General features: G+C 47.5%; 2 protein-coding genes across 6 annotated transcripts in view; both read right to left on the reverse strand.

The window, feature by feature from the left end:
* Positions 1-3,293: 3,293 nt before the first annotated feature.
* Positions 3,294-11,685, reverse strand: NKRF (NFKB repressing factor). Its single transcript, XM_054169665.1, has 3 exons — positions 11,175-11,685; positions 7,789-7,910; positions 3,294-5,645 (listed from the first exon to the last, which is right to left on the reverse strand). The coding sequence occupies exons 1-3, from the start codon at positions 11,417-11,419 to the stop codon at positions 3,655-3,657; spliced, it is 2,358 nt and encodes a 785-aa protein (XP_054025640.1). The 5' UTR covers positions 11,420-11,685; the 3' UTR covers positions 3,294-3,654.
* Positions 11,686-12,248: 563 nt separating this feature from the next.
* SEPTIN6 (septin 6) overlaps positions 12,249-20,317 on the reverse strand; it is a 30,175-nt gene continuing 22,106 nt past the window's right edge. Inside the window, exons 9-11 of one of the 5 annotated variants that reach the window (XM_054169746.1) lie at positions 20,089-20,279; positions 18,153-18,196; positions 12,249-13,199 (exon numbers count right to left, since the gene is read on the reverse strand). In XM_054169746.1, the coding sequence (XP_054025721.1) occupies positions 18,193-18,196; positions 20,089-20,279 (195 nt within the window). In that variant the 3' untranslated portion in view covers positions 12,249-13,199; positions 18,153-18,192. The other 4 variants (XM_054169743.1, XM_054169745.1, XM_054169742.1 and 1 more) reach the window with 4 other exon arrangements.

The following is a 20,317-nucleotide window of genomic DNA, read 5'->3' on the forward strand; positions in this document are numbered from 1 at the left end:
CTTGTGGAAAGTTTCAATAAAGCGTGGGGCAGGCAAGTCTCTGCAGTTTCTGCTCTTTGTAGATTACTCTGTGGTTTGTGAGCTACTGCTGCATGCTTAAGTTTTCCCTCAGTTTTATGAAAGTATTTTTTCAACTCTGAGAAAAAAACAAAACCAACATTTGTAAGTCCAGACTCACTTTTTTTGTAAGGCTAAGTTTGTACATTTGGATACAGTACCTTAAGCAGCAGTGTGGGATGAAACCTACAATTGTGTTGTCCACTGTTCCAGTGTCTTTTGTGTGCACATTGGTCTGTTAGTCAAGAAGTTTAACTTTGCACAAGTAACCCATGTAAGAAACTGTACATTTTTCAAACTTGTAAATAAAGTGTAACCTTAGTGCTTATTGTATAAATAGGCAAGAGGTGTACAGCTCTGGTTATTTTATCTGGGAGGACAAGAGGCTGGTGTGGGCTCAAGCTCCAGGTAGACCCTTACAGCAGGATTGTGAACTAGTTTCTGACCTTCTGGGCAGTGGTTGTGCTGGGGTAGAAGCTGTGCCAGGTGTAGTGTGGAGGTAAAACCAGCTCTTCCTGCCAGAAGGCATGATGGGGCAGGACCAAGTAGCTGGGAAAGAAGGAAAAGGCATCAGTCTTAGCAAAAACAGCACCTGCAGGAAGCCCAGAGCTGTTGTGCCTGCCTGGGAGCGAACAGAAAGGAGCTTACAATGAGTTAGTTACAGCACTGAATGGGCTCAGTAATGAACTGGTACAGGAACTGTATGTATTTTTCTCCTGTTTCATGTTGGGGAGAGCAGGACTAAAAATAATTGACACATAACAGAAGCTGGTACTGCTGCCTAGCTCTACAACTAAGATAGAAGTTGCTGGGCTCCCTCAAAAATTAAATCAGGATTTGTACCTGCTGTGACACCAACTCATAACCCTGAGCAGGCTTCATGTCTCACAGGGGCAGCCTTTTACCACTGAAGTCCCGTCTGTGTTACGTGTGCTCATGTTCCTGAAGGTTACTGGCTGCAGTCTCTGGTGTAGAGGGAGAAGGCTGAATGGCACCAGTCTGCCTCCTGTAAATGAGTTTAAGCACTTCCTATACTCTGGGACAGTTTTGTGAGTCAAGCAACAAGCACCTAAGTTGCAGCCACCAAGTTACAGAGCAGTGCCAAAAAGACCTCCCAACCTCAATCCAAGCCTACCACTTGCACTGCTGGGGATAACTGAGGCCAGCCTAGAGTATGCTCACCATGGCTCTGTACTAGCAAGCAGACCTCTTTCTGAGGGGCCAAGTTGATCTAATGTCACAGAAGATCTCATATCAACCCTGCCATTTTATATTTGTCTTACCTTGTAGTGACCACAATAAAAACCAACTCAGGGTAGCCAGAAACAAGAGCAGTACAAAGCTGCAAAACATGTCACCCACACACACCTTTGTAGTCCTCTTCAGTAGGGCCTTCATCTAACTTCATTTTAACCCACATGCTGGTTCTCCAGAACACTCACTGTGACAAACACCTGGGGATGGAGAGTCTGGTGATGCTTTAGTTCAAACATACAGCCACCGACTGAAGAGGAAGACCACAGATGGGCCCTGCACAGAGGTTCCACATGTTGCAGAGATAGGTGGCCAAGAGTGCCAGCTGCTACCCAGGACAGGAAAAGCAATACCCTGCACAGTCTCACACCAGGCAGCTACCCCTGTTGAGGCACAGGTACATTTAGCCAGCCCTCCCCCCTGCCAAGAGGCATTTTTCATCCTGATCACTGCAGTGGAGCTCTCACTGCCTTTCTCAGCATCACCCAGCTTCGAAGACCTGCTGCAGAGCCAAGTGAGGGAGGGGGAGCTGTGCTCCTGCTTGCAGGAATAGCTGCCTAGAAAGTACCAGGCTTCTTCCACTCCTACATCACCATCTGTTAAGAGCCCAGCATTCTTGAGAGCAGGATTCAGAAGTAGAGGGAATAATGCACAACAAAACCAACCCCCCCAACACAGTTCAGAAGTAACTGCCAGATTATTTTTCTACAGAGCAGCAGCATTAATTCCTGCTGTCCAAGCAAGCAGACACCTGCAGCCATCCAGCCAAGGAAGGAACCCTCACTTTCTTCTTCCTGAACAGCTCTCACCTAACAGGGCAGCCTCCTCACACTGATGGGATGAAAAATGCTTTTAACTGCATCACCAGGATGTTCTGCTGAGAGTACTTAAAAAGAGCAGGAGGTGGGAAAGCAGCTAAAGGATGATGTAAAGGATGGAGAGGCAAATATAGGCAACAAAAACCTCCACAATAGCTCAGACACAAAGCACAGGAGCCCAGACAAAAATACTTTTCACTAGGACTGGCTTCTTGCTAAAGAACCACCAGCAGGCCCTACTCATGGCAGAAAACCCCAGCACCTCTAGCCACAGCTCACTCTCAGCTCTTCCAAGGTAGTTCCTAACCTCTGCTTTCCAAGCACAAAGTAAGAATTTCTCCAAGACTCACAGTGCAGTGTCCTGTGGAACTGGTGGCAGAACAGCACAGGCAGAGGTCAGTCTCTGCCTCTCTGGCACGGAGAGAAACGCTCCGGCCTCCTGGCAGCTCATGCCAGTCCTGGAGAGATGCCACAGACATCACACATCAGAGCAACACCAGAGAGTTTACTCGTGAATCGCCCTTGCCATACACAAGCACAGGTGCAGCAATGGAGCACAGATTTGATTTTGCTTGGGATTAGAGAGCTTAAAGTTAAAAAAAAAACACAAACTAAAAAAAAAGGAAGTTATGTAACAGTCCCCAGAAGCTACAGGAGCATCTCTGAGCGTGGGCTCTGCGCTTACCTCCAGTGTTCATGTCACACTTCACCATGGCATCTACACATCAAGCCGTGCTGCAAGGTGCAACGCCCTGGCATGGTCTCAGTCCAACGTGCTGACAGCTGAGGTGCGCTCAGCCACTCTGAGTCTGGCAGGCTCAAGGCGGACTTCTGTGAGCAGAGCTTCGCTGTTGGGCTGGTGCAGGCCATGAGAGGACATCTGGTGCACAGACAAGACCTCGCTGTCTGTGTTCCTCGAGAATGAACACAGTGTTCACAGATTCCTTTTCTCTCATATAAAGTGGGACAAATCCTGTGGTGTTTGGGGTTTTTTTCCAGAAATAAAATTTTATTTGTATCGTTATTAATACCAACTTTACATACAGGTTTACACTCCCAGACTGCATTTTCTCAGCTTTTTATTTCATTTCAGCTTTTTTTCCTCTTTTTTGGTTTTTTTTTTTTTTTTTGTAAAAAAAGGCTTTTTTTTTTGTTTTTCCTCTCTTGGTTTTTTTTTTTCCCCCCCCTTTCCTTGGTCAAGAAGAATTAAGGGAGCCACAATTTTAAATGATGTCAAATTCCTTCTCCTTGGACATGTGTTTTTGCTATTACAAAACTATTAAAATGTGAAGGAACAGGTAATATCAAAGACACATACAGTGACAGCACTACTGCTTTTGGGCTGTGCTAACACACTCGGACAGAACTCTGCCAGTTCTCATCGCCTGACAACGGTTCCCAAATTATATTAACGCAGCAGAAGACTTCAGCGCTAATATAACCCAGCAGGAGAACAATGCAGCATCTCTCTCTTTAATGCAAGTATCCAGGAAGCTCAGACTCTGGTGAAATGGGACATCTGGCCTCAGTTTGCCTGAGGCATAATAAGCTCGTAATGTCCAACCTGGCCTTCCTGCTTCAGCTGGTCTAACAGATCTTCCTTGCGTCGCTTCCTGCTCACCACCAAGTATCTGTTGTGCCCCTGCCCGTGGGATTTACTTTTCAGACCGTATCTCTGGGCGATCTGATGTATCTGCTTGCGTTCATCCATGGTCAGTTCTCTAGAGAAAGTCAAGTCAATGTGACTATCTGAGCGTGCATAGTTCCGGATGATCTCCTCAATATCTCTCTTGGCGATTCTGTTCACCCTTTCTACATCGAGCCCCAGTCCCTCCCTTTTGAACTGCTCCTTCACAGAAATGGGCTCTCTGATTCCTTCCCCGTCCTTGCCCAGGCCACCGCCTGTCCAGCCCATCTTTCTCAAAATCTGGTTCCCGATGTTGTCTTCTTTGATCTTCTGTTTGAAAGCCTCCGCTGCCGATCGACCCCGAATCTCGTTTCTGGAGATGACGTCTTCGACGGTGCCTTTCTTCAGGTTATTAACGACAGTTGGCTGAGTCTTTTTGAGGATTTTCACGGCTTCCTCTGCTGCCTCATGCTTGACAGATTTCTTCAGCCCAACCGCTTCTGCGATGAACTCATCTTCGAGCATCACCTTGCACTTCCATCGCATGCCAGTCATCCTCTCAAAGACATACTCCACCGTCATCTTGTTGAACTGGGCGGTGTCGTTCAGCGTGCACACTGGGTTAGTGGAGTTCTCATAGATCACGAGGTCCTTCAGGTCCTTCTTCCTGCCAGAGCCCCGCGACGAGCAGCCCACTTTCTGAACCTGCGTCACTTTGATGGCTGCTATATTTGACTGCATCTTCTGCAGAATTTTCAGTGCCTCCTCGGCTGCTGCATGCTTGCTGGTCTTCTTAGTGCCAAACCCCTCGGCAAGGCAGTGATCTTGCAGATACACCTGACAGCGCCACGAGCGGTTGGGCATTAACTCGTACTTATACTCCACAGACATTTTGTTGTAGGAGGCAGAATTGTTAAGGATCCCTATTGCGTCGCTGGCGTTCTCTGTGAGGACAAAACTAGTCCAGTGCTTGGTGGTAGTAGTGGAGCCTTTTGCAGACTCGGTACCAGGCTGCACCGGGACACAGTCCCTGTTGGCAGCTACAAACTCCTCGTGAGGTTTGAGAGCAGGAGGGAAATCTGAGCGACTCATTCCTGCCTCACACACCACCAAGTCCTCATGATAGGTGTGCTTGAACTTCCGCTGAACAACTCTAACTTCCACAGCCTTCTTCAGCAGCTTGACTGCCAGCTCTGCAGCTCGATCCCTCGATCCGTTTTTGCTGCCGGCGTAACCAGTGGCCAGGTAAACATTCTGACATCGCACTTCACAAGCAAAGCCATCTGTTAGGAGCTTCTTGCTCTTGGGGAGGTCAGCAGGGGCAATTTCTTTCAGAGGAACATAAATATACTCAGGATTTGTCTTGCATGCCTGAATGGAACGTGTCAAAAGATAGGTAAAGTTAATTTTTTCAGTCCCCGTGTTTGTATCTGGGTTAGAAAGATTTTTCCAGACAGCTGCTGACAGTTTCTCAATAAAACTCTGCTTCAGCGCTATAGCTGATGGAGGGAAGGTCTCTGATGCAGACTGGGCAGCTGCAGGAGAAACAGAAGCCTGCAACGTGCCGCTCGTGCTAGAGTCTACACTATTCACAGCCTTCTTGGCTGCTGCTGCTGCTGGGCCGGCAAAGCCAAACCCAGCTGAGCTGGAGAGCTGAGAATCCGCCTCCTGTGCACCCACAAAGGAGTTTGTACAGTTTTCAACTGGCTGTGCTACGCTGTTTGTGTTTGCCTCCTGGTTCACATCCTGCCTTTGGTTATTCACAGAATCTTCCTTCTTGTCATTCTTCTCAGCACTGGTGACAAAGTGTATGGGTTCAAAACGTGGTCGCACCCGGAACCTGGGGACCATCTTTTTGGGTGGTTCAGCAACCTCTTCTGGCTCTGGATCTATGGGGTGGAAGAAATTGTAAGATTACCAATATGTGACATGACAGGGAGACAATGTTCTCACAGAGTGATCTCTGGGCAGAGTCTGCAGGCTCCTAACACTGGACTTCCCACTTCATAGCCACAAACCGGAAGGTTTCCTTCTAAAGACATTCCCAATGGCTCAAAGAAGACCATTCATTCCCTGTGCAGGTCACTACAGTGGTATTCCCAGCTCCATAACTACCCTGCACAAATCTCCACATACTCAGTTACAGGGATTTTGGGTCTGAAGCACTTGTTCTGCCCTCACCATTGCCCACTGAACCTATCCAGTCATTTCTGAAGTTAATCCCTTCAAAGTTACTAAACCAAATAAAAACTATGGCCACTTAGACAGTCCACCAGACCAGGACGCAATCCTTGTCTCTGACGCTGCCACAGGGCTGCAGGATGATCTCAGATAAATGACTTTATCTTCAGGCCTTCCCATTTCATGGGGAAACACAGTGATACCGAACCCTTCTTTCCAAAACACGGGGCTGTTAATGACACTGTTAACAGAAGCATGTTTTCTGTAAATATCACTCCCCTGGGCTAAAGGACACCAAACACAGAGCAATCTGCCCAAGCCTCAGGTGACAGCTGCAGTGGCTGGGAGGCCCCATTACACATCACTGGTAGACCTCTTGTTTCTCAACCAGAATAAATGCAAATGAGGCAGCATATCCTGCAACGCACAGCTACTGCAGAAAATGAGAACCAAGCAGCTGATAAGTAAATGTGTTACGTTACAGAGATGGTTATACAAGACTCCTCCTGCGAAAGATTCAGCCCCCACACACTGAAGTGGTAGGTGTGTGTAATTTCATCAGAGGAGCAAAAGGCCACCTCAGCATTTTGGAAGGAGCTGCCTAATCCAGTGCCAATGTGTGCAGCCCCAGCACAGGTCAGACAACACATCTGTCTAGACATCACACTACTACAGCGTATTTATCAGAGCCTAGTTCACTGCAGATGAAAACAACATTTGGCATGCAGCACAAACAGACCTTCACATAAAAGCCAGGTGACAAAGCTGTTACGTCACATACTTCAGCCATCAGTCTTGATGAATGACAGCAAGGTTCTCATTTTTTGTTCAGTTTGGTGTTCCGGTGATTGCACTGCAGCAGCACCTAAAGGCTCTCACCAGCAGAACAGCTCTGTATGCTGCCTGTGTAACATGCAAGAGAGAACCCTTCCCTGCAGAGCTGCTGCGTGAGAGACAGACAAAACAAGGGAGCAAAGTAGTATTTTTCTCAGTTTAGCAGCTGGCACATGGAAGCACAGAAAGACTGCTGGGTGTCACAATAAGGGCAGACACTTTGGCAGAGGAAGAGATGATACCCAAGCCTAGAGCAGTCCTGTGCCATCTGACCGTCTGTGTTTTAAACAGCCAAACTACAGCCCGACGCTGCCTCGCAAAGCAAGGGCTGCCTGCTCACATCCCTAAGTGCACCTGCACACACGAACAAATCCCCCGTGCCCAGAGAAAGCAGGGAGCTCTGAAGGTGCTGGAGAGGAGCCAGCGAACGGAGCTGTTGAACTGCCAGCCCTCCCTGCCTGCTGCATTTCCTCCACTGGAAAAGCTATCGCTGGAACACTGACCCTTAACACCATGGGACCAGGCTGACACACAGAGGACTCCACAGGCCCAGCAGGGAGAGAAATAAACAATTTAAATTACCTCTCCTCAATGCTCCAGGCAGGTCAAAACCAAAAATCAATACCATGAGCTTTGTATCTCCATGCACAGGTACTACCCCTTCTCAGCTTGGAACATCCCCCTCACCACAGTGAAGGACGGCACAGAGGTATTCTGTTACACAAATTCAACCCCCTGTCCCTAGGGAAAGTCAATTTCCCGGTAATTTCAACGGAAAGCCATACTTTCTTCAGCAAAAAGAGAACTCTGCATGAATTATTTACACCCCACAAGAGGGCAGAGGAGAGGAAACAGCTGTGATCTAGCAGAATACATCATGGTCACTTCTCTTTAGTCTGCTGTGCTGACTGTCTTGGAGGTGGCCCCAAGGCACACTCTCTCCCCATGCTCCCACCACTGCCCACCAAAGGGTGACAGGGCAGGGGGTCTCCCTTGACAGAGGGCAGAGATACTCACCGTCCGATGGAGAGCGGTGTCTTTTTAGCGTCTTGCCAGGGACCAACTCATATGACCTCACTTCCCCAATATCAATGCCTTCAGCCATCTTGAGAACCTTCTCCATGACCTGCATGCCATATCTGTGTGGATTTAACAGCAAAGCACTTCAGAAGGGGTCCCGCAGGGGCAACATACACACACACGCTTTTATTATGCAGAACAAGAACTAAGGCTGCCCTAGACACAGTACCTGCTGCAAGGGAGATGCTCCTCCTCATTATGCTGGAGCATTAACATGGGGCTTGACATGCCATAGCTGGTTTAGTGCTGGCAGACAGCCTGCACACCTGACAACAGCTACCTGGCTCTAAGTGAACCCATCTGCAAACAAGAAACATGCAGCCAACAAACCAAGTGTTTTAAATGAAAATATCTGTCAAACTGTAACTCTGGCAGAGCACTAGGAACACAGGGTGTGTGGAGGACTCTCTGTGGGCATCACAGAGTCCTTGAGCTAAATACAGGAGCAACTGACTAGCACTGAAGTCTCGTCTGGGTCAGCAACCACAGGACACACGTCACCAATACTGGAATCATAGACATCAGATGACAAAGGCACTGCTCAGCCTTTATCGACCACTCTAAAAAGCCCTACTCATCTCCAGCTTGGTAGCTGTAACCGAAACGTTTGAAATCCCTCAGCCACAAGAGAGGTGAGGAGGCTGTAACGAGCCCTGTGCAAATCCTGGCCCTGCCGCAGCACGCTCGCAGTTCCACGCAGGCAGGACACGCACTGCACATCTCCATCACTCCCGGCCTGACATCCCTCACCACCTTTTTTTCCATTGCTTCAGGGATCTGCCACATGTTTTTAGGCCACACTGAAGCTGAACAAGAAAAAACCCCAAACATTTCTAACCAAGGAGAGCCTACAAACACAGCCTCAACCTAGTCTGCCAGCTTCACACTGTGGTTCAGAAAAGAGAAAAAGCAATGCTGCACCTGTTCTGTGGTGTGCTCACCTTCAAAAGTCCAAAAGCATCAGGTCACACTGCCCATGCACAAGAATCCACAACTGTCCTCACAGCCAGTGCTTCAATAACTTGCACCAGCTTTTAAATACTACTGTTCCAAAAGCTCTGGAAATCTACTCCCTCTCCACTCAAGAAATGCTCTTCCTGTTCCTGATTCAAAGGGCCAGGCAGACACTGGATCTGTTTCAGTTACTGGGCGAGAACTCTGAGCACACACTTCGCGCAGTCCCTGCTTCACCTGCAGGCACCCAGCACAGCTCAGCCCCCCAAAAAGACACTGTCAAAAGGGACCAAAGACAGGTGGACAATGGTGATACCCCCATCCTCCTGCAGAATGAAGCAATAGTGAGCCTCTGTTCCTTTCTCTGGCTTACAGAGAGAAGACTACAGTCCATGGGAACATAAAGAATGATACCCTTTTCCAGCAGGGTTAGGTTTGACATGACAGCCACTCTTCGTCACAAGGGACAGAGATGATTGGGGCTCAGATTTCTGCCCAAGGGAGGATCAGCCAGTCCCAGCATATGTTTGTCTAACCCAGCCTTAAGAATCTCAAGTTGTGGGCCCTACACATGGAGGCAAAGGAATCCCATGCCTCTAATGTCTAAGTAATCTCTCCTGGTGTAGCTTAAACACATTATCTCTCACCCTGATCCCAATAGCTCTGCAGCCACCTTTAACGTATCTGAGAGTACCTGCAGCTTCTCTCATCCACCTCTAAACTAAATGAATCCTGTTACTTAACTCCTTCCTCACAGACCAAGTTTTCTAAGCCTTATGTCCATTCTCCAGATCATCCTCTAGCAGAACACTCCCACAGATTTAATCTCTGACTCTGATTCTATTTACTCTGATAACCAGGTTGTCTTCAGCTAGTAAGTAATCAATGTTAAAACCAAAACCAACCAACCAACAAACCACAGCCCCAAAAACCCACATGCAAAACCCAAAGTACTTCAGAGGAAAACAACAAAAATTCCTCAAACTCTGAAGCTATTCACTTGATACAGCAACAGCAGCTCTCCTCCCAGGCAGCAAAAGACAGTTCCAGAGAAAGCTGTGGGTCTTCTTCCTTCCCCAGACAGCTCCAAGTAAAGCTGCCCACTGCTCTTCAACGGCGCAGGGCCTTCAGTGTGCCCGTGTGGTGCGTTCATGTCAGTGCACAACACAGGCTTAGGGGAAACAGCCTCACTGCTAACGGCTCTGCGTTGTATCAGGCCTAAATTTATCACTCCTGTCTACCCTGAGAGTCACAGGTAGAGACAGATGTTCACCAGGGAAAGCATGAGTACTTAGAGGCTTAAACTGCATCTTTTAGGATTTGAGATCTTGCCACATAGCTCTTCACCACTGTTATCAGCGCCCTCTAACTATATTATGGCATCGATTCCCAAAAGCACTCTCACAGAGGCAGCTTTCCATTAAGACAGCACATAAACACATTAAGATGAGCTAATGGACCAAAGAGAGTGTATCTTAAGAAGACATGCTCAATTTTAACATACTACTCGAGCTTTAGAATTGGAAGCTGGTTTAAAACTACATTCAATTTTGGTGTTTGCAGAACAGAACAATTTAGTACTTGGACAAGCAAAAAATAAGGGAATGTGCAGATCTACACTTAAAGATGCTGACTTGGCCCTGCAAAAATAGCATACAGCATTGTCCAACGAGGCTTTGGGACAGCAACATTAATACAAGTAAACCCGTTTGTCCTTCAGCGTTTACAAGCTCCTCTGTCACCATACAGTTTGCGGAAGTTAGTTGCAGAGCAGTTGCTTCTGTCTTTAAACCTTACGTCCAGTTAAAAATAATCACAACATCCCAAGCGCCAGTGGAGTCACGGGTGACGTTTCTGCAGATCCCCACAACCTTGCAAGTTACGGTACAACGGTTTCTGCAACTTAACATAATCCTGATGAAGGGAAACCTCCTCCATTCACCAGGAACTACGTCTCTCGGAAAAACTGAGCTTTAAGGGGGTTGTGTAGGCTGTTTTACGCTTAGAGGGATACCTTCTCAAATTACAAAGCACAACACCACGTTTAACGAGTCCTCAGGGTGGGACATGAAGAACTACTTTCAAAACACATCTATTCTCCTTCAGAAGCTTGCTCTCTTCCATACACAACTACATACACACTCGAGAAAAGAAAACTGTCCGGAAACCGAGGCTCTCCTGCACCAGCTCCTTCTGTTCCAGCTCTTCTGAGGTACTTTTTAAAAGGCAGCTGGAACCGAGACTGAGCCAAGCGGCTCGGGGACCCCAGAGCGGCCCAGAGTGGCCAGACCGCCCCAAGGCCTCTCTCAGGCCCGACCGGTGCAAGCACCCTCGACAACACGGTGTGGCTATATCCGGACAGGCCTCACCTGCAGCCCATGAAGACGTGGTTGGTCCAGAGGACGGAGAGCGACAGGAGCTGGTCGATAGCGGCGCCAGGGTAGCCGTGGAGGTGGCGGAGGATGAAACGGCGGCGGAGCCCCCATTGCCGCTCGGTCTCGTTGTACTGCCGCCACTGCTCCAGCACCGAGTCAGGCACCGGCTCCGGTTCAGGCTCCGGCGGCGCCATGGCGGGCGGCGGCTCGGCGGACGATCCTACGTTGTTATGCGCCATCCCCGCCCGTGGACGCCGAGACGCCGAGCTAAAGCGTGCACGGCGACGGAAGCGGCCCGGGCGTGCCGGAGGGGACCAGGCCCCACGTGCGGACCAGGCCGCGGCTCACTGCGGGCCGCGGGGGAGCGCCGGCCCGGGCCGGCCCCAGCCCCCCCGCCCCCGCCTCAGCCTCGGCCCCGCTCCGCCCCGCCCGCCGCGCCCCCTCGCGTGCCGGTGTGGCGCGTGCTCCCCCCGAGTCGCACGGAGCGGCCCGGCCGGCGCCGCGTCACGTGGCCGGACGTCACAGCAGCGCGAGACACCGCGAGAAACTGATGTCTCTGCCATGCGCCCCCTGGCGGCGGGCCCGGGGCGGGGCGAAGGGGCCTGGGACTGGCGCGCTCCCCGAAGGCGGGGGAGGAGCGGCCGTTCCTCCCAGGGCTGCCTCTGAGAGCCGTTCCCGTGGCACCTCTCTGCTGGGTATCGAGCTCGAGGCGTTTTCCTCCCTTCACTGCGGGCCCGTTGTGGGGCGGTTCCTTTGTGGGGCCCGCCGCAGGCCAGGCTTCCCCCCGGCGCTTCTTGTAGGAGGGAGCGTACCGCTCGGTGCAGAGCCGCCGTTACTGGTGCAGGCGGGTTCTGCTGGTGGGGCTGGCCCAGAATAGAGCCAGGAGGCGGCGAACAAGGCCGACAGGGATGCTTCTGCCCCAGAGGCAGGGAAACCCGCCGTCAGCACCGCCCGCCCTGAACGTGCTGGCTTTTCCTTTGGGGTGGCCGCCGAAAGAGCCTCTGACTCAGCGCTGGGCTGGCCTGGTTGCTTGCGTTCCTTCAGCCCGGGACGCAGGAGCAGCAAACACGACAGCACGCACACAGGCTTTCCTATTTTTTATTTAAAATTTACATTAAAGTTAGAAAGGTACGGGGCTAAACAGTGCTGGCTCTTCAGCGCTTGTTGTGCGAGTGCAGAACTCGGAGCGGTTCTCGCGCGCTTCCATTTGTACAAAGGGAACAAAACGAGGAGCGTGGAGAAAAGGCGGCAGCTGGGAAAGCATGCAGGGAGCAGAGCAGGACGGAGGAGCGGGAAGTGCAAAAGCTGGCTCCAGCACACTCTTGAGGACACTGCACCCTACTCGTAGGGCATTCAGATGGATCCTTTTTATACCAGCCGCCAGTTGGCTGTCTGCTAACTCTTTTCTAACTTTAAGAGGAGGTTTAGTTACCAAAGTACCACTTGACCTACATCCACCAGCCGATGAGGGTTATTTAATAAGGTGGTGAGACACAGGAGGACACCAATGGAAACACACAGTTCTTCTTACTTCATTTCTTTGATAAAATTAAATATTTCGTGGCTGCTAACAGAGGAAATGGCACCGTGTTTATATTTGATTCTGGATGCACAGTTTCTGTAACCAATCGAACAACAGCATATTGAAAATATTCCTCAGGCTTCACACCTCATGGAAGCCTGTGACATTTATATTAATAAAGACAAAATTAGGAAAAAAAAAATGCCCATAACAATGTTTGAAAATGTATTCGCTACATTGTTAGTCTGAACATCACGGTTCTGTTGCTTTTCAAAACTCCAAGCAATCAGTTCCCCTGTGTTACCCTGTCTTGTCACACAAATTACAAGACACTTCAATTTTAGATACCATGCAAGTCAGTAAAGGAGCTTCTTTCCAAAACACTAACACTGAAGATTTGTTCCCCCCTCCCCAGACATAGGACCCTTTAACTCTTCTAGAAGTGGCAGTCTTCTCCCTCAGACCCAGTGCAGCTGGCGAAGACAGATTAAAAAAAGCTAGAGAGAGAGAAAAGGGGAAAAAAAGAGAAAAAACAGAGGATTAGCAAAAAAGAGGAAGACAATCAAAAAGCAGGAAAAAGAGATGCAACATGAAAACAGCTGACAGAGGAGAGATGGAACCTCCTTGTGGTACCTCAAGTACTTGAAGGAAATCACATAAGTAAAATTTTCTTTTGAAAATGTCCTTAAAAAGCCTTCACATAACTTTCAGTAACATTCTTAATACAGCAAATAGCTAGGAAGAACAGCCAGTGACCTGCAGCATGGTGAAAAAAGGCCACATTAAATGGTCCTTTTAACAGATAATCGAGAAATCACTGACAGACTGATACTGGTGTTGGGAGCAGGCTAACATTCAACAGTAAAGAAAGAAGGAAATACTCAAATTATTTTAACTTGCTCAAAAAAACCCAAACCACCACCCACAAAATGGTCAATGACTTTCATGGGGAATAAAACTGCAGTTATGGTGAAACAGAACACCTGAGGAGATACAGTGCAATCAAGAGCTGTAACTGCCTTGATTGCTGAAAATGGAGGCCGTTTGATCCGGTTAAGGTTTGCTGCTGCTGTGAGCAGAAACTGTTTGTGAGCATCACCCTTTCTAGCCACATTCTCAGCCACAGCTTGAATCAACCAGCATTACATCTCAGCTAGGTCTGAGATGTGCTTATCTTCCAAAAACCCAGCATCTGAGGGGGTTTTTTTGGTAGCATGCATCCTGATCTTTCAGTGGTGTCAGGACGTGTGGGTTCTCCCACATACAGGGAATTGAACCCGCACACAGCGTGACTGAAGGATCAGGGTCACAACAAGCAAGTCTGAAATGGAAGTGAGGATTACATGCTGGTCTTCAGGGAGCATGAATTAGCAACAGAAAAAAAATAAAAGCAAATAAAAAAAGGATAGATGATGTCATGAAAATGACAGAAAGCATTAAGAGAAAAGCATTTTTTTATGTCTCGATTGTGCAATAATTAAACTAAGGTGGTGGTGTCACTTTAACATCACCAATAAATAATTTGAACTGTGTTGTTATTTTGCCAGCAAAAACAACTCACAGAACTTATTTCCACATTCCTTATTTATCTGGATGGAGAGGGACCAGGAGAAAGGGAATCTATTAATGTAGGGGGAAAATAAGATCGTAGACTTTAAAGTTGCAGCATCCAAAACCTTGTTATGACTATTTTTGACATGGTTTAACAAAAGCAGTAAGCACCAGCACACAGTACAGACAGAATCACAATGAGGATATAGGAGAAAGCAAGGGTGACACCATGGAAAGGTCACAGCTGAAATGCTGTCATGTTTTATTAGACCCTCCGATTTAAACAAGTAAATGAAGGTCCATTCCAGCCCATTGCATTCAGGGGTAATTACTCAGTACAGAGCCATGGGTTACTGTAAAAAAAGGGCAAAGAAAACAAAAAACAAAAGAAGTAAATGTTAACCAGAATTCACTGTCTGATGAAGTCTTTATTTAAAAACAAAACTCATCCAGCAATACACAGAGAAGACACCTGCAGGCGAACCACAGTTGCACTTGGGCAGGGTGATCTCCTGGCCCCAGTGAGGAAAACATCCTCCTCCTTAGTGCAAATCATGCAGTGAAACGAGGCTTTTGCTGAATAGAAAACATGGGAAGCAACCTGCCAGCATCTGCCAAACAGATGCCAAATAGAAAAAATAAAGGCAATACTTTTTGCATTAAAACCAGACATGGTTGGAATCACTGAGAAAAAGTCAAAGAAACATCATCATCTTTCTTCACAAGCACTGATATGTACAGCAAGGTGACCAGCTTTCCCTGAGATTGGATCCAGGATGTGCATCCAGGCCAGCGCACTGAGAAGGAGGCAAGGCAAGAGATCCTTCGTGACCCCTGCAGCATTCAGAGAACACTTAGTTGCAAACCGTGGATCCAAGTTTGAGAATCCCCCAGGCCTGGGGACTAGAGATTTGGACTCAGGCCCACGCCTGTGAGGATGTTTTGCAAAAAATTACTTGAGTTGCACACGGCAGCACAGGGGAGTAATGAGTAATGAGGGTTAGATAGAGCAAATGAAAAAGGGGAGAGGGCAGCCAGTCTCTTGAGACAGCACATCCCACCCCATGGCAGCATCAGGTTGCATTCACAGCGGTCCCACCGCAGGGGCTAATTGCACACCACCAAGCAGCCCTCACACAGAGCGGAGGGAGACTAGAAGCTGAGCAGTTGAGAAGGGGGTACCCTGTGAGTGCCTTGTGAGCGCTGGGCAGCCTGCTACTGCCCAAAGGGGGAGAGGAATCAGCAATGAGCATCTCTTGCCACTTCCACACAGGCTATTGCTGAGTTCTTCACAAGAGCAACCACAGCCCGTAACAGCCAAGGGTGTGGACTCTTGCTTAAGACAAAATGGTGAGTGCAGGAAGGGAGCAAGGAGTAAAGGTGAGCAAACAGGCACAATGGCATAGCTGCGTGTTAACTGAATGTGGGGCATTCGCTTCTGGAGTGAAGGGAAAGGTTCTACAGGAAACCCGAACTGAAAATGAAAGAAAAAGGCAGATTAATGGTTTTATGGATTAATGACAAAAAAACCCAAACCAAAACAAGAATATAAATGTTTCCTCACACACACACACACAAAGAAATGTTGCTAAGTGTTAATAAGGTTTAATTTGATTACAAAACATGCTCTATGCAGATGCACACATGCATACACGCACACATACTCAGCAGTGGGATGAATCAAATTTCTCTTCTAAAACAATCCTTTCACAGTTTTGCAGGCTACAGGACTCATCAACTGTGACTTGTTTGTGTCCCTGCAAAACAGTGGAGCCCTGCAATACTTCATGGATCAATATGGAGAGTGTTTTTCTGAATTCTGGAAAAGTACCACATATACATATTTAATTTAGCAAAGACAAATGCCCATTGAAAAAGGCACTATCTGCATTTGTATAGTGGGAACAAAGAAATCCATTGGATTCGAAGCCCAGCACACAACAGTGGACAGTTAGGAGGACTGTCAAAAGCAATTCAAAGCCAGCAAAAATCAGTAACGTTCACTCTAACTGCACTTTAGCTGTGCCTTCGTACTCGGCACCAAAGTGAACACTGTTATTCTTCGAGCCTGACAAGCAGAGAATTGTTCATTTCATTGTTGTACAGCTACCGCTGGCAGCAGAGACGTTCATTCAACCAGGCTGCTCAAGACGACCGCAAGCTCAAGGCAGTGCAAGACCCTTCTGAAGCTCTTCTGTTAAGTGGAACGTCTCATTGAAATTAAATTCAAATGCCTCTCACTGACAATGTTATGTTTACTTGCTTTTCCATTTCCCTTGGTGGAGCCAAGAGAGAAGGAATCCTGGAATCAACTTTTCCCTATTTAAGGGCAGACCATACGTCAATTTGGACTGTATCCTGGAGAGCATGTAAATTCCAGCTTTCCCTGCAGGGAGGGTAGACACAAGGCTGAGTTTTTAGGGTGTTTTATAGTTAAATGGTGCTGTCCTGGGGGGCTGTCACCCCTTGCCTTGGACATCAAGTATTGCTGCTGTGTCAAGACATTCCCGTGGGAGCTTTCTTTTTGTCTCTCACCAGAGAATCAACCACAAATTAAAAAGGCTCAATTAAACACACTCAACCTAGCTATAAGTAAACCACTGTCATCAGCAATTTAGCTAATAACCCTAATGAGGACACTGCTCTCCTGCCAGGCAGGTGCATTTCTCACACATCTTTGTTTCCATGAGCCTTCATTTCACAGTGGATGCTGCCACTTCGAACTGCACACACTTGCTTAGGACCAGATTTGTTAACCCTTTCATGCAACCTTATCTGTCCTACAAGCCTGCCTGTGACTATGGCCACCTTACGTCCCTGCTCACACAGACACTCTGGACAGAGTCCCAGCAACTGGAGCAGAGCAGACTCACAGCATAACATCCCTAACAGGGCTCTGCTCAGTGGGAACTCTCCATGCCTCAGCAAAACTCCTTGGAAACTCGAATGCTGGCTTTATTCAGGGGCAAAGGCCCTGGCATGCTTTGTGGACATATCTGAATCAGCCCTCTTCTGCCTCCAGCCTTACTCTAGCTGTGGGCACAGCTAGCAGAACTCCCAGAAGTGTGGGTTTGTGGCTATCTGCTATAACTGAACATCCATCCATGGGTGACCCAACTGACTTTAAAATCTCATGAAGTCTCAGTCTATCCTGAGAGCCTTCATTATCTACTAAACGCTCAGCCCATCGTCTACTGTGACTTTGGATATTCAACTGCAATAGTCATTAGGTATTAGTTTGGTTACTTGCCAGTAGCTTCTTTAGTGCCCCCTCACATACACACACATACTCATACACTAAGTTTGGTGATTCTCTGGTGCTTTGGGACAAAGGAAAGCTCTAGATTGGGTAGATTTTACTATCTGTTAGTATGTGAAGAAGGGGATACAAAGTAGTCTTGCATCTACATCACCTGATCTGTAACCACAAGTTAACACTGTATCTTGGAGGGGTGGGAGGGAAGGAGAAGGGGAAAGACATTTTCACGGCTAGCTGGGTTCTGTCATCAGCACCACATCTCCATGGCAATTGTTGCCATAGAATCAACATGGCTTATGTGATTAAAGAATATAATTTATTTCGAAGGGAATAAAGAATACTGAGCCAATAAAGTACTGTAAGGTTTAAAAGAAGATCTAATCCTTATTTTTCCATGTTCCATGTCCTAACGCAGTCTCTCTGCATTTTACTTTGCGGAATCTTTAAGGAAAAACTTCATTGCACTCTTTTTTTCTACATCTGCATGTGCAGAGAGAGACTGGTGGAGCATGTGTAGTAAGGGTGAAAGCAGAGGAAGACAGAGATAATACTTATAGGCTCCTAGGCTTGACCAGGGTCTGCTTTTTTAGGAACTGTAACCGATCCCACTGTGAGGTCCAGATTAGTGAATGACGCTTACCAGGACAATGTGCCTCATGCACCATGCAGCCAAACAGCAGCTAACTGTAAAACAGCATACATGTATGAGCTAATAATGATAATCATGTAACAACAACAAAAAAAGAAACTGAGTCATAATTAGTGCAACTTACAGAGCTTGGGTTTAAAAGAGTCACCTGTGAAAGAAAAAGGCTAGTGTACTGCCAGCTGCTAGTGAACAAGATACAACTAAGGTACAGCTTGTGAAATTCATGAATTGTTAGATATTTATGATCTCAATAGTGAAATGAATTATTAAGGACAGTTAGAGGAGAATATACAGAGTAAAGAAAGCAGAATCATTTGCAACACAGCTGTTTCCCCCAACTTTACTCAAAGACTAATATATCTGTCTCCTGGAGTTCCCTGTGCCTTTCTCTGTCCTCAGCTGACAAGGACAGTACCACTGTTTTGCCATGTGAAAGTGCTTGGTGTTAAGGAGCTCTTCTGAGATAAAAACTACTTCCAGGAGCAAGAATGTTACTTGGGCCACAGTGACTTACTGCTCTTACTACAGGGCATGTTGTCTCCCTTTTCTGCATTCCTGACCTTGACTGATCTCAGGGCTGAAGTCTGCAGTCCTCAGTGCACATGTCTGAGGGCTCTAAGCATGAAAGAACTCAGTTGTGTGCTTCTCACACAGTCCAGGCTGGGGAGAGAAGTCTGTCCCCAGTCAGTCTCAGGCTACTTGGTATGAGAAGGTATTAAAAAACCCTGAAGGTAATTCAAAAGAGCAAATCAAAATATGCAGTGGAAAAAAAGAATGGATAAAAAGTGCATCATTAATTGCTCCTTTCAAAAGAATGTTGACATTGATGCAGCTCCAGCTCAAACCTAGGAAGACTGCACCAGGCTCTCCTGGTTACTGGGTTTTTTCTTCTCCTATCTCATTTGATTTCAGGTTCAGTAGTCAAGGGCTATTTTTCCTGATGAACAGTCCTGCCAGCTCTTTGGGCACATGACATGTTGTTCATACTAATAACACTTCTCCATGTATTTAAGACTCTGTAGCACAGGCAAGACTTACCCTGGATTTGTCCCAGGGGTATGCAGAGAGGGGATTATGCCCACGGTGTAGAAACCAGACCCCTTCTACCTGTGCACTGCTCTTTGTACACATGCTAAGGTGGCACAGCTCTCCATTCTGAGGAACATACCACAGTGAGAAGAAAAGGAACTGCTCACTGCTAAGTGATCCAGGACTCTTTCAGCAGTAGAGCTGGTTGCTTTTGAGCAACTGCAGAGCATTAGGAGCCTGGCATGGGCACTGCAGACAGCCCAGATCACAGGACCCCTATCAAGGGGCTGGATCATGTCACACCAGTCCCTGGCAAGGGAAACTCATGCTAAAGCCATGCAGTACCTCTCACTGTTTCTGTAGAGGGCAAAAAGCTGATTTAAGGCTAGAGAAGAGTACTAGCACTTACAAGGACCTAAGGTCTGTCTCCTCATTTTGCAGGTTCCAGAATTCAGACTACTAGTCTCCCTGAATAATTTCCACAGGGTAAGCTTCTTCCCAGCCTAAACAAATGTGGTCCTGAGACAAGACATGCTTCTCTATGCAGGGGGCAGGACATCCCCGCTACCCACACCCTAGCCTTGGCAGCCAATATTGTTCTGCTTCATTACAAGCACTGACAGAACAAGGGAGAAGCAGGGAATCTTGGGGAATAAACCCAAATTCATCCTTTCCCATACTGACAGCAAGCAATGAGGGAGATTAACACTGCTCCCTGCTCTTCAGGATGACAGATGAAGGTAAAATGCTTCCAGCTACTGCTCAGCCTTACTAAGGATGAAATCTAGCTGCAAACCTTCCTCTCATAAGGACTGGCTAGAGAAAGACATGAACACCCAGAAAAATAGTAAAGGAGAACAATTACCAAAAAGCAAACACCACTGGGTTAGCAACTTACTTTTTCCTTTCCTTATCTCTTTTAAGAGTTTGTGATCCTCCAGCTTGCTGAGCTTGAGACTGGAGCAATTCAGCTGCTGTCTTCCTTTGTTTAAATGCATTTACTTCATCATCCAGAGACTTCTTCTTATCCTCTAGCTTCTTTTTTTCATCCTGATGTAACTTTTTCAGGCGATCAAACTTTTCATGCAGCTAGAGGGAAAGGAGAAAGGTGAGCAGAATCCAACACT

This window comes from Dryobates pubescens, chromosome 18 (genome assembly GCF_014839835.1).
Source record: "Dryobates pubescens isolate bDryPub1 chromosome 18, bDryPub1.pri, whole genome shotgun sequence".
Taxonomy (NCBI): Eukaryota; Metazoa; Chordata; class Aves; order Piciformes; family Picidae; genus Dryobates; species Dryobates pubescens.

Coding starts and splice junctions, on each gene's coding strand:
- NKRF (XM_054169665.1), bottom strand. CDS start 11,419: ATGGCGCATAACAACGTAGGATCGTCCGCCGAGCCGCCGCCCGCCATG. Junction 7,911..11,174: donor CACGTCTTCATGGGCTGCAG/GTGAGGCCTGTC, acceptor AAATCCACACAG/ATATGGCATGCAGGTCATGG. Junction 5,646..7,788: donor ACACCGCTCTCCATCGGACG/GTGAGTATCTCT, acceptor TCCACCCCATAG/ATCCAGAGCCAGAAGAGGTT.